Source organism: Mustela erminea, chromosome 21 (assembly GCF_009829155.1).
Source record: "Mustela erminea isolate mMusErm1 chromosome 21, mMusErm1.Pri, whole genome shotgun sequence".
Taxonomy (NCBI): domain Eukaryota; kingdom Metazoa; phylum Chordata; class Mammalia; order Carnivora; family Mustelidae; genus Mustela; species Mustela erminea.
In genome coordinates, this window is record NC_045634.1 from 33,406,747 (window position 1) to 33,419,289 (window position 12,543).

The 12,543-nt window shown below is 37.6% G+C and overlaps 1 protein-coding gene across 2 annotated transcripts in view; it reads left to right on the forward strand.

Moving 5' to 3' along the window:
• The window catches only part of GPM6A (glycoprotein M6A), a 340,519-nt gene that overhangs the window by 290,587 nt on the left and 37,389 nt on the right, over window positions 1-12,543 (forward strand). For both annotated transcript variants that reach the window (XM_032328798.1, XM_032328797.1), the window contains exon 2: window positions 5,097-5,289. In XM_032328798.1, coding sequence (XP_032184689.1) covers window positions 5,097-5,289 — 193 coding nt within the window. The remainder of the gene's footprint in view (window positions 1-5,096; window positions 5,290-12,543) is intronic.

Below are 12,543 nucleotides of genomic sequence, written 5' to 3' on the forward strand. Positions count from 1 at the left end.
GACAGCTCCTCAATACACCCAGACCTCTCGGGGTACTTGGTGTGACCAAGGTGTCACTGTAGCTCAGTAGAGAAAGCATCAACTTGTTGGTAAATGGTGCTAGGAGGTATTTATCAGTGAATAAATTGTCAGTCTCATTTCCAGAATCCACCACTGTGTTGCTCGCCTCTCTTCTCAGTTGCTTATCTTCCAGGCTCTTTTTCCTTTACATTCCTTTCCCTTGACTTACCTTGGTGCTTGGTGCACTTTGTGGAATGAGCGAAGGCAAAGGCTTGTGTTTACTTCACGATGTTTAAAGGGGAGTACATTAATCATGTATCTCCTCTTTCTGAAAAATATGGAGTATGTCAAGAACTTCTGTGTGTTTTTTTTTTAAATTTTTATATTAGGACAAGTTGGTGTGTAACCCCACTAAATATCAGATAAATGCTAATGTTTAGAGTGTGTTGAAAAGAAAGTCTTGTAATTCCTTTGCTTTTTTTCTTTTTTTAAAAAAAGATTTTATTTATTTCTTTGATAGAGAGACAGGGAGAGAGAGCATGAGAGGGGAGAAGGTCAGAGGGAGACGCAGACTCCCCGTGGAGCTGGGAGCCCGATGTGGGACTCGATCCCGGGACTCCAGGATCATGATGTGAGCTGAAGGCAGTTGCTTAACTAACTGAGCCACCCAGGCACCCAACTCTTTTTTTTTTTTTAAATATGAAAGTAAAGGCATAGTGTTCATTCATTTGAGAAAATGCAACCAGGAACTAATATGTATGAGACGCGCTTCTCAGTGTAACCGGTAGTATCTCCTGGATAGCATGTCAAGTTCCATGTTCAGTATTTAAACCAGCAGCTCTACCTGAGAATCGGTGGCCTATTCTCATCATATCTAGTCTTGAATGTGTTTCCTGTGTAAAGTAGTCTTTATTGTTTTTAATAGAGATTTTCTCAAGAAATGTATTTTCTCCAGTGCCAACACTCCACTTACGACGCTTTCACTGATAATCATTAAATGAAGTGGTTTCTCATCTCGAGGTGCAGTGGAAACGTGGTGGTGGGGGGGCAGTCGAATCCTCAGCTTTAAAGGATGATTGTTGGGAGCATGTCATGGGCCCCAGAGCGCGGTTGCCATGGTGATTCTGCTGCTCTGCCAAGGCTGTTTCTCACTGTGGGTGGAAAGAAGTTCCCCTGCCAGCAACTATGTGGGATTCTGGCAGCTGGAGAGAAGGCAGAAATGCTGCGCTGCGTCCGCAGATGGGAGTTCTGAGTCTTCTTTTAAATGTAATAGGCAGCTCAGGCCCTGTGGAGGACAGGGGGTAGTTAGGAACTAGCCCATTACAAGAGCAAAATGTGCACGATAAGATTCTGCAAGTGTTTTATTTTGAGTGGAAGCTTTGCAGAGGATCAGGACTCCACCTGACGGGGTGTAGCCTGACTTGGCAGTAAGGGAGGGTTAGAGAAATTTGTATTCGTCAATAGGGTTAATATAATTCTGAGGGATTTAAATGGCAGCATTTAAATAGGGAGTAAAAGAAATATTGCCATTTAATTTGGAGATCTTGAACTCATTCAGAAATGCCGGTTAACTGGGGTTGTCAGTTTCGGTTTCCATAGTATTGAGATCTCATGTTTTTCTAAAAATAAAAGGCATTACTATAACTAATCCTTTCAGCTGTGACACTGATAACCACCACCACCCTCCCTCCCCTGAGATATATGGGGTCTAGGTAACTAGGCTTGCTTTCATGGGGGTCCTAGTAACGGTCCATCTAAACCACAACAGAGAAAATGTGACATAAGTAGAACCTGACTCTCAATCAGAATTCAGATTGGCAGAATTAAGCAAAAGTCTTCAGCGGCATTTTGGTGATCATCTATAGGCTTCCCACTTCCTTTGCCCCTGGGCCTCATTCTGATTTTATTTTTGCTTTGTTAGAAGCTTTAATTAGACCCCAAGAGAGGTAATTCCTATCGATGAATTTAATGTTTGGTCTTTTTTCTTTATATTTAAACTTCTATTCTGAAGGCTTTTGTTGATTACATTAATTTGGTTTTGATACCTCAGTGCCTGCAGAAGAAGTCCCACGTACCTATATCGAATTCTTCCAGAATAGTAGAGGAGAGAAATCACAAAGGAATTAGATTTGAAATCATAAGGCTGTTTGGGGGCACTCGCCAAAATAAGGGTAACTCCTGTTTGTGTTGGTACCAACTGTTTCTTATTCTTTATTTCTAAATAATCAATAAGGTGAATTTTTTACAACATGGAAAGACAAAGAATAGTTCAAAGATTTTTCTGCTATCCTGTTAATCTCCACTCAAAACTGTGTTCAGTGATATTCAGAGACCGCACACTCTGGTCTCATCCATCTGCTAGCGAAGTCTCTTCCTATCATATGAAGTGTCAAGCTGTTCTAACCTTTTCTACTTCCCCACATCGTGTGTGTGTGTGTGTGTGTGTCAGGGAAGGAATGTTCAGGAAATGATTTCCTATACTAACAATTGCTGTGGAAGTGAAGACATGTTCAGATGTCTTTTTTTGCCTCTGGGGCAGATGAGGTGAGCCATCATTCTTTCAAGAAGTCGAGTTCCAGGAGTGCCTTGGTGGCTCAGTGGTTAAGCCTCTGCCTTTGTCTCAGGTCATGATCTCAGGGTCCGGGAATGGAGCCCTGCATCAGGCTCTCTGCTTGGCAACAGCTTGCTTCCCCTTGCCTCCCTGCCTGCCTCTCTGCCTACTTGTGATCTCTATCAAATAAGTAAATAAAATCTTTAAAAAAAAAAAAAAAAGAAGAAGAAGAAGCAGCAGCCCAGTTCCAATGATCAGTATGAAAATTAGCAGGCTGGACCACTCTCTAAATACAAAATTACTTCACACAGGAACTTTAAAATGGTCACATGCATTGTATGTTACTATAAACATATGCATTCTACATAAAGTGCACACAGATCTTCCTGTGACTTAAGTACAGTAAATAACAAACCATTTTCCAATTTCCTTTATTTGTTTCTGCAGAAAGGAAGAGCCAGTTAGGTAGAGAGCTTTTGAGAGGCTTTAGCATTACAAAAAGGAGATTTAATCAAGAATTTCCAAAAGGAGAGGAGTAGGAGGGAATCTCTGGAGTAGAATATATAGAGGGGAGATGGGGGGAGGGGAACGATGACACAGACACACACAGGGGTTGGAGGGGAAACTGATCACCTGAGAAGTTGCTTTGAGCCTCGCAGCCCCTTACTTAGGCTTCCTTTCTTCCCAGCAGCTGGTGCAGAGTACCTAGTCAGTATGTCTTATTGCAGAACATACACACTTAAGCATTTCTAGTTAAGCTCCTGGAAGATATCTAGCAAATTCTGACACTTATTTTTAATATGAACAACCATGCTTTTCTGATGTCATGGACTAGAAAGCTGTCTTTCAAAAGACTAATGTGACAAAACTTTAAAAAGCAAAAGTGATTCCTGTAGTCAAAGTATTTTTGAAAACCATACTACAACACAATCACCGTTAATCTTAATACAGTTAAAGGTGTGTCTAGGAGTGGTAGCCCGGACATTTATTGAGGGGTTAGTCCATGGCACTCACTGTTTCATGGATTAGCTCACCGTAATGTAATGTAATTTAAATTACATTTTAATTGTAATTAAATTGTTATTTAATATAAAAATTAAATTTATAATTTATTATGTTTAATACATGTAATAAATTTATTAAATATAATGATAAATTTGTTACATGTATTAAATGTAATTTTATTACATTTAATTTATTATATTTAATAACATCCATTGTCATATTATACTGTCATAACATACAGTATGTCATAACATAGTATCATATTAAAAGTTTTGGTTATACGATAGAGCGACTGCACAGTTTTGTACATTACTCAGTGCTCATCATGACAAATACACTCTTTCTTCCCCAGCACTTCTTCACCCATACCTACCCCCTCTCCCTTCCGGTAACCATCTGTTTTCTAGAGTAAAGAGTCTGTTTTCATTTGTCTCTTTTTTTCCCTTTGTTCTTTTGTTTTGTTTCTTAAATTCCACATATGAGTGAAACATGGCATCTGTCTTCCTCTGACGGATTTATTTCACTTAGCATCATACTCTCCAGCTCCATCCATGTTGTTGCAAATGGCAAGATTTCATTCTTTTTATGGCTGAGTCCTATTCCATTGTATACATATGCCACATCTTCTTTACCCAGTGGGCACTTGGGTTTCTTTCATAATTTGGTTATTGTAGATAATGCACTATAAATGTTGAGGTGCATATATCTTTTTGAATTAGTGTTCTCATATTCTTTGGGTAAATACCCAGTAGTGTGATTACCTACTTAATGCTCACAAGAATTATTTGAGGGGAATTCTTACCGTCACCCTTTTACAAATGATGAAATGAAAAGTGTGAATTGGCCAAAAACCGCACAGTGGTAGAACAAGGATTTTACCCGTCCTGGTCTCTCATTTTTCAGTACCCTTCTCATTTTTTTTTTCAATTACGTACTACAGCACGAAGTAGATTTCATATTTGAGTCACTACGAAGGTAACATAAATTAATATCTGAACTCAAAAGCCTCTGAAATGATTTGCTTTACTAAGTGCACTGTGCTTGGATATTGCCTAGTCTGTTCTCTTTCCCTCCTAAAAACCGCTGAGCAAAGTTCACTAAATTGGGTTCACAACAAACAGGTTTTGACCCACTATTTTTAAAACACAGCTAAAAGGAGATCCATAGAATAAATGTCATTAAACTAAAAACAGAAGCAGATGAAATTTGACAGCAGTAAAGTCAAGATAGAATGCTGTGAGTGCACGTGGTGAAGGTTATTACAGGAAGTTTGGGTTAGGACGGAAGGGCTTCCTTTGGTTTGTGGGTAGAAGAAGAAGACGACTTCAAGGGAATTAAATATCCTCTTCTCTGTGGACAATGGGTTTATAATTAAGGAACTTGATTTTTCTACTCTCCAGGGCAGACTGGTTGCGCATGTTGACCTGATACCACCTACAAATGCAAATATGCTTTCCTATAAGGCTCACATTTTTCTAAGAATTAATTAGGTGGAGAAACAATTATTCATTCCTAACTCTTTTCCATTGGTCTTCTGCAGGGTGTTTTGAGTGCTGTATTAAATGCCTGGGAGGCATTCCCTACGCCTCCCTGATCGCCACCATCCTGCTTTATGCTGGGGTCGCCCTGTTCTGTGGCTGTGGCCATGAAGCACTGTCTGGAACGGTCAACATCCTGCAAACCTACTTCGAGATGGCGAGAACCGCTGGAGACACACTCGACGTCTTTACCATGTAAGTCCCTCTAGATCACTTCTCGTGTTGAGAGTATGTTCACGTTGCTGTGTGTCGATGAATAGGGAGTCAGTGTTATAGATGAAGAAACAAATACCCTGTGATCATATACACACGTCAAGAGAACATTGACCTTTACCATGACTCCAGGACACAGAGCAGAAGATCAGGAGCCAACTGAATCTAGACTTAATTTATATATTAATTTGACTGTCAAGTTTTACCAGAACTTCAGTTACCACTAAGTGGAATGCTTGCAAATTGTGCCTGATCTTCCAATCTGAGCAGAGGCTGTTCTAATAGAACAGAGCAGAGAATAGAGATCAGGGCTGGGTATAAATGTAGACCTTGCTACCAATTCTAGAAAAATCACCAAAACTCTGTGGGTGCCCTCACATTTTTAAAAATTTTAATTCAACATTGGGTATGGTACCATCTTTCTTTCCCTGACTCCCAGAAGTGATGTGGACTTCTAAGAAATCTTGGTTAATGGTTCTTACCGGACTTCTGTTAACGACAAATCATCAGTAATATTGAGCAGCTTTCTGGAAACCTGATTTATGCTTAAAAGGTACATTTCACTCATAAATTGCAACCTCCTAGGATCACTAAACTTTAATATTTTTTAAAAAGTAACTCAAACAGTCTGGAAGTAAGAGTTTTCTTCTCAAGTTTCAGTCCCTTATTGCTTAAGATCACAGAGAACTAATGTTTAGGATTGAATTTAGCCCCAAATAAAGTCCCGATTCAGATCATTTATTCAGTGATGCAATGCCCACAGAAAGAAAATAGCTCATTTGTACACTGTATTTGATAATCCTAGCCAGTAGTCGACTTTCCATTTCATTGGCCACCATGACATTTATGGCTCCTGCAACCTCTTGCGTTTATTTCTTGCTTCTTGATACTGTGCAATTCTGTAATATTTTTCATGTTGCTGTATTTTGTCATTCTGAGTAAATTCAGTAACCTTCTTAATTTATATAGACTTTTTTCTGGAATATGATGGGTTTAGAGTTAACAAATATCAGTAGTTAATATGGCTGGTGAGAGTGACTTTGCCCTTTACTCTCACAACTCTATCAAAAAGGTCAGGGATATGTGTTATTTGCCCAGGGTCAGTTCCCACTGAGGTGGTGTAATTACAACCCAAGACACTAATCTAAGACAACACTTGGTCAACCTGCACAACTTTCTAGATAGAAGATAACTTTTCTCCAATTCCAATACCAGAAAATACATCATATTGCTAAATTTTTAAATAACCCATCCCCTACAGATGATCTTGAATAAACTCTTGCTCACATATTATATTTATTATTTTATTAATTAAAGTTGCTTATTTCTTTTTTTTAAGGATTTCTTTATTATTTGAGAGAGAGAGACACACAGTGAGAGAGGAGGCACAAGCAGGGAGAGTGGGAGAGGGAGAAGCAGGCTTCCCACTGAGCAGAGAGCCTGATGCGGGGCTGGATCCCAGAACCCTGAGATCATGACCTGAGCCAAAGACAGACGCTTAATGCCTGAGCCACCCAGGCACCCCTAAAGTTGCTTAGTTCTATGTAAAGAGAAGAGAAACATGGTACACATTTCTATTATGTAATAGAGCAAGAATTTCCTCCTTTGCAGAGTGGAAGGCCTGTACCCTTGGACAGAGTGCATAGTAAAATTTTGTGGAAAAGGAAAAATTTATTTGAAATATTTATGTTTATCTAGAATATATTGGCACTTAAAATTTGGGAAAGATTGGCCATGAAGTAAGAAATATGACAAAGCAGGTGTGTGAGACAGAGAACCTCTCCTAATATAGTTATTAAGAGGAGAAAGGAGTTGATGACCCACTCAGTTACGAACAGATTATTCAGGGGCACCTAGGTGGCCCAGTCATTAATCATCTGCCTTCATCTCAGGTCATAATCCCAGGGTTCTGGGATCGAGCCCTTCATCGGGCTCCCTGCTTGGCAGGAAGCCTCCCTCTCCCTCTCCCACTCCCCCTGCTTAAATTCCCTCTCTCTCTCTCTCAAATAAACAAAAAAAATATTAAAAAAAAAAGAACTGAAATTACTTCAGAACAGTCCCTAACTCTGAAGTACCAATTTAGAGTTTCATCAATGTCAGTGACTAATGGAAATGAGTTAAAGGCAAATTTTAAAAACTATAACCTAAAAAAGACAAAGGAATTATATCAGTTTCTTTTAATTTTATTTTAGAGATTATTTTGAAAAATTACCATCATTCATTAAATTGAATTCCTTAAACCCTTAGCAGACAGTTTGTCAATATCCATTACATTAGCTCTATAGCATGGATTGATCCTTGGAAATTTGTAGGCGATAGTCGTCATTTGAAATATGATTGAACGATCTGAAAATGCTTTGACTTATTGCAGGTTAGTTTGCAGAGATCCCTAAGAAAATGATTGCAAGGATATATTTTAATGTGATAAAACTGACATTTTCTTTTTAGTTTTAGCTCAGCCTACACTGGACAAAATATGTTTTCACTGTGCATTATTTTAAGCTACCACAGATGTCCTTAAAATCTACAGATTCTCTATATTTAGGCTATATCCAAATTGCTAACTTTAGATATAGAATAGAAGTTTGTAAGAAATCATGAGTCTAATAAATGACATGAGATGATTGTACACATCTATTAGAAACCAGTTGTCAAGATACTTACTTGACATTTAGACAGCAGACTTTAATATATCACAGAATTCTACTAAAGCTCTGAAGGAGTAGTGTGTGGGGGCGTTCAGAAGAGAAATCAGAGATCATATGCTTAATTTGGTACTTTTACCTTTACTCTGTCCCATTGGAAGTTAACTGTGAGATTAATAATGCATTTTTGGAATGGGAAGAATACCATTTTGATTGGAAGAAAAGCAAGTGCTCAAATTATTTTTATATTTCAAATAACTAAAATTCTTAAACAAGGCCTTGTGAATCTATCAAAGGAATTCAGACTCTTTCCTTGTCAGTAAATGGTTCGTGATAACAGAGGGAAGGTAGGTACCATAAACTACTAGGTACCATTGGTGCCAACTGACTGCATTCAAAGATTCACATACAGGTTTAGAGCAAGTAGAGATTATCCTATGGGATGCTGCCTTACAGGGATATCAGGGGAATAGGTAAGGGGAAGGGGAAACAGGGGGCATAAAATAAGGAAATGTAGAATAGCGGCGGCTGAGGATGGATTTGCAGACAGTACAACTTGCTTGGAAACGAGCTAAGGTAAGTTTGAAAAGAGTGTGTAATAGAATGGAAAGAAAGCGCTCACTGGCCAATGTTCGTCATTTATAATCTGTTTTTTTCCTCTATAGTTCATACGCCTTGTTCAACCAAATTAGGCACTCCTGTCTCATTTTCTTATAAAGGACAAGAAACTTGTTTACTGGCTATGTGAACTAAAAGATAAAACCAATTGCCCAAGCCTCTGCTTGTCCTCCTGTGGTTGTCAGAGTCTGAGGATTCCTTTGTTCTTTATCTCAGCTTCTCTGTCTCTGTCTCTTTCCTGCCTTCTTTCCCTCAAACACATACGCATATCTCAACATGGTCCACATCTCCTTGTCTACAGGAAGAAACATGAATTCAGGCACAGTGAATGATGACGATTTCATTTCACTAAGCATCTGTCTGTATGCAAAACTGACCTTCCATAAATAAATCTGCGTATAAGAAATAATATTATAAATACATGTAGGAATACTCTCCACTCTCATGCAACCTGTGTTTTGGGCATAAAATTCTCAATACCTTTAGCTTTCTCCAGAGGAACGTGACCCAAGTGATGTCACCCATCAAACCGTTGTGTCATACTCCATTTGAGAAGTGGACATCCCCATAGAGTCTAGAGGGAATTTCTCAAAGATTTTTGTGACCCACTGGTATGCTTTTTAGTATCACTCTGTCCCTCCTCATTAACTTGGTTTCCGAAAGACTTTTCATCTCTTCAATTCCGTGGTCTTTTTTGGCTCCAGAGTGTTATGACAATGAGAGTGTGGCCCAGCCCACTGCTTCCCTTAGAGGGTAGTCTTACACTACGACTATAATTTTTTCTAGATTGACACCTCCTTTCAGGCCCATTCCACTCTGGCAAGAGTTCCCTGCCCCACCATTATCTGCTATATGATGAGGAGATCATTTTCTGATCTGTGACTCAGCCTTTCTTACCTGAGAGCCCCTTGGCAAGGTATTATTATGTGATCCGTCAGTGTCTTTTGGCTGAGTGAACAAGAAACAGGGGATGCATTTTACCTCTGCAGAGCAGACTCATAGAGGACAATGAAATATGGAAACTGGTTAGAAAATTAGATCTCAAACGATCCAAACCACTAATTTTGCTAAGTGACTTGGCTTCTTGAGTAACTGTCTGGAAGACCGAGCAATAGACAGTCTTATTCACAAATACTTCCCCCTGTAATTTATTAGACAGGGATTGTGTTTGGGTTTTGACAAATTATAGTGAGGGTCTAGGATCTGGTACCCTTGATTTCTAGAGTGAATATATTTGATTTTCAAAGTTTAATACTGTTAATTGAACTTAATGCATTAAGAACTGAGGTTACTAGATAATGAATTCTTTGGTATTGAATGCACACATAAAAATTTATCTCTGTTTGCCTAAAGCAAAAGCAGGCAGTAAGCGCAGATAAAATAGAGAAACTGGTTTTGTTCTCAACTTCCCTTCGGTAAATCTCTAAATCTGCTTGGATACCCTCCCCAGTGTCCATCACCAGCCATCCTGTCCCTATCCCCCCTACTTCCAGCAGCCCTCAGTTTGTTTCCTGAGGTTAAGAGTCTCTCTTATCATTTGTCTCCCTCCCTGGTTTCCTCTTGTTTCATTTTTATAGGGAAATAGTTTTTGACTCAGTGGAAAGAACTTTCTAAAAGTCAGGAGTTTTCTGAAGAGTACTTGGTGTGCCCTGGAATGTACTGATTTGCCTGAGAACGAAGGCATGCGGACAAGGCCGGTAATGAACTTCCAGTTCTGAGATGCTTACAACCTCTAATTCTCTTGCTAAGCCTTAGTCTTTATTCAAGAGCAACTATCTTAGTGTTTTTGCCTGCTTTGCAAATTGGGTTATTGTGACTAGCAAGTATGGAAACATAGTTAAACTTATACTTACTATATTTCTGTGTTTTTGTTTTCAAATATCCAGATCATTTTTCAGGCTAATCTTTTGTCTAGTTTGTTTTTTAATGAATTCACTTATTCAGCAAAAAATAGTGGGTCATGTTATGTGCCAGTTACTATGCTAATCCTTAGGGATTGAATAGAACAAGACAGATTGATTTTACTCAAACCCTGACATGGGAAATGTATGTTAGCAAAGTGCTGTCTACATCAGGCCGAACAGATAGGAATCCAAGAATGCTAGATTCAGTACTTGAGCTGATCTCCAGGATGCATCAGGTTGAGAAGTAGAGGGAATAGAGAAGCTATAATAATTAATACTGTAGAGGACGGGAATAAAAAAATATATATATCAAATGGACCAGAATAGAGGGAGTAAAAGAGAATTAAGTGTATATAAGTAGTTATAAATGTATTTAAAATTATGTCTCTATTCACATTTTTGCGAAGACTTTCAGATAAATTTAAAATTTAAAATTTAAGAATAAACTAATTTGTAGAAACTGGAAGAAAAATATATTGGGTTTCATATATCATGGGGCAAGAAGTAACTAAGAAATATCAGATATCACAAAGGAAAGTATATATGGATTTGATATAATATAAATTAAATTTTACTCATTGAAGTAATACTTTAAAAAAAAAAAACAAAGATACAGAGAACTGAGGAACATATTTACTACTTACATGACAAGAGGTCCTAATTTTAATAAAGACAGAGTTAATTCAACAGCAAAAGTATACAGTTTGCCATGGAAAAATAGTCAAAATATAAAAACATTTCATTGAAGAATACAAATGGTTAATAGCTTGTATTAGTAGTAATACTAATACAGCTACTACTAATTATTAAATGTTAAGTATTAAATACTACTAAGTATTAAATACTAATACAACTAATAGTAGTAGTAGTAGTAGTTCATCTACACTACTGAAAAAAGAAAATTAATTAAAAGGATGCTGTTGTTTTTACTGTCAAATTATCAGAAAAATTAAATGATAATACCTGGTATAGGAAACAGAGAATAAGCCCCCTAACTTGTTCTCAGTGCATTTTTTTGTGGTTTTTTTTGTTTGTTTGTTTGTTTGTTTGTTTGTTTTTTGTTTTTTTGGTTCGGACTTTCTGGATATCACATTGACAATAATTCCTTACAGAGATTTACCTGAAATGATCATTGTTACCATGCTCTTTGTAAGGGTGGTGCATTAGCTTCCTATTGCTGCTGTAACAAATTAAAACAAATTTAATGGATTAAAAAGGCACACATTTCTTCTTTTTTTTTTTTTAAATAGTTCTGGATATCTGAAGTCTGAAATGGCTCTTAGTGGGTTTATTGAAATAGGCTGAAATCAAGGTATTGGCAGGTTGTGTTCCATCTGGAGGCTCCAGGGGAGCATCTGTATTTCTACTTCTTCCAGCTTCTAGAGGCCACCTGCAGACCTTGGCTCGTGGCCCCCTTGCATCTTCGAAGCCAGCTCTGAAACACCCTCAGATTTCTCTCTCTGAATCTGACTTTGAGTCTTCTGCATCTTCCTTTCATTTGTGAGGACTTGCCATTATATTGTATAATATATATTGTATTGTATCCTGTTAAGACAGATAACCTCCAAATCTCAAATTATTAATTTAACCACTTCATCTCATTGATGAAGGTAACATATTCACAGTTCAGGAGATTAGATACAAACATCTTTGTGGGGGAAGGGGCCTTTATCCTTCCTACCATTGGATAAAAGTAGTAGAGAATTGGTAAAATATATTGTCATACCTTCAAATGATAGAATGTGCCATAATCTTAAGAAAATATGTAGATAAAATCACATAACATTTAAAATACTCATAGTATATTGGCCAAAAATGAAGTTTGTAAAACAGCATATAAAAATCATAACTGCTGGAATTAATCATAATTCATATTAATATTAATATATATTATTATATATAATTATATGGGAAAAACTGGGAGGATAAGCAGTGAATAATCTCATTTTCTAGTTTTAATTTTATTTTTTTCTACAGTGGACATATATTGATTTTAAGTCAGTAAAACAGTTGTTATAGAAACATCGTCAAATTTTAAAGTTTGCATCCAGGGTGCACTTCAGTGGCTC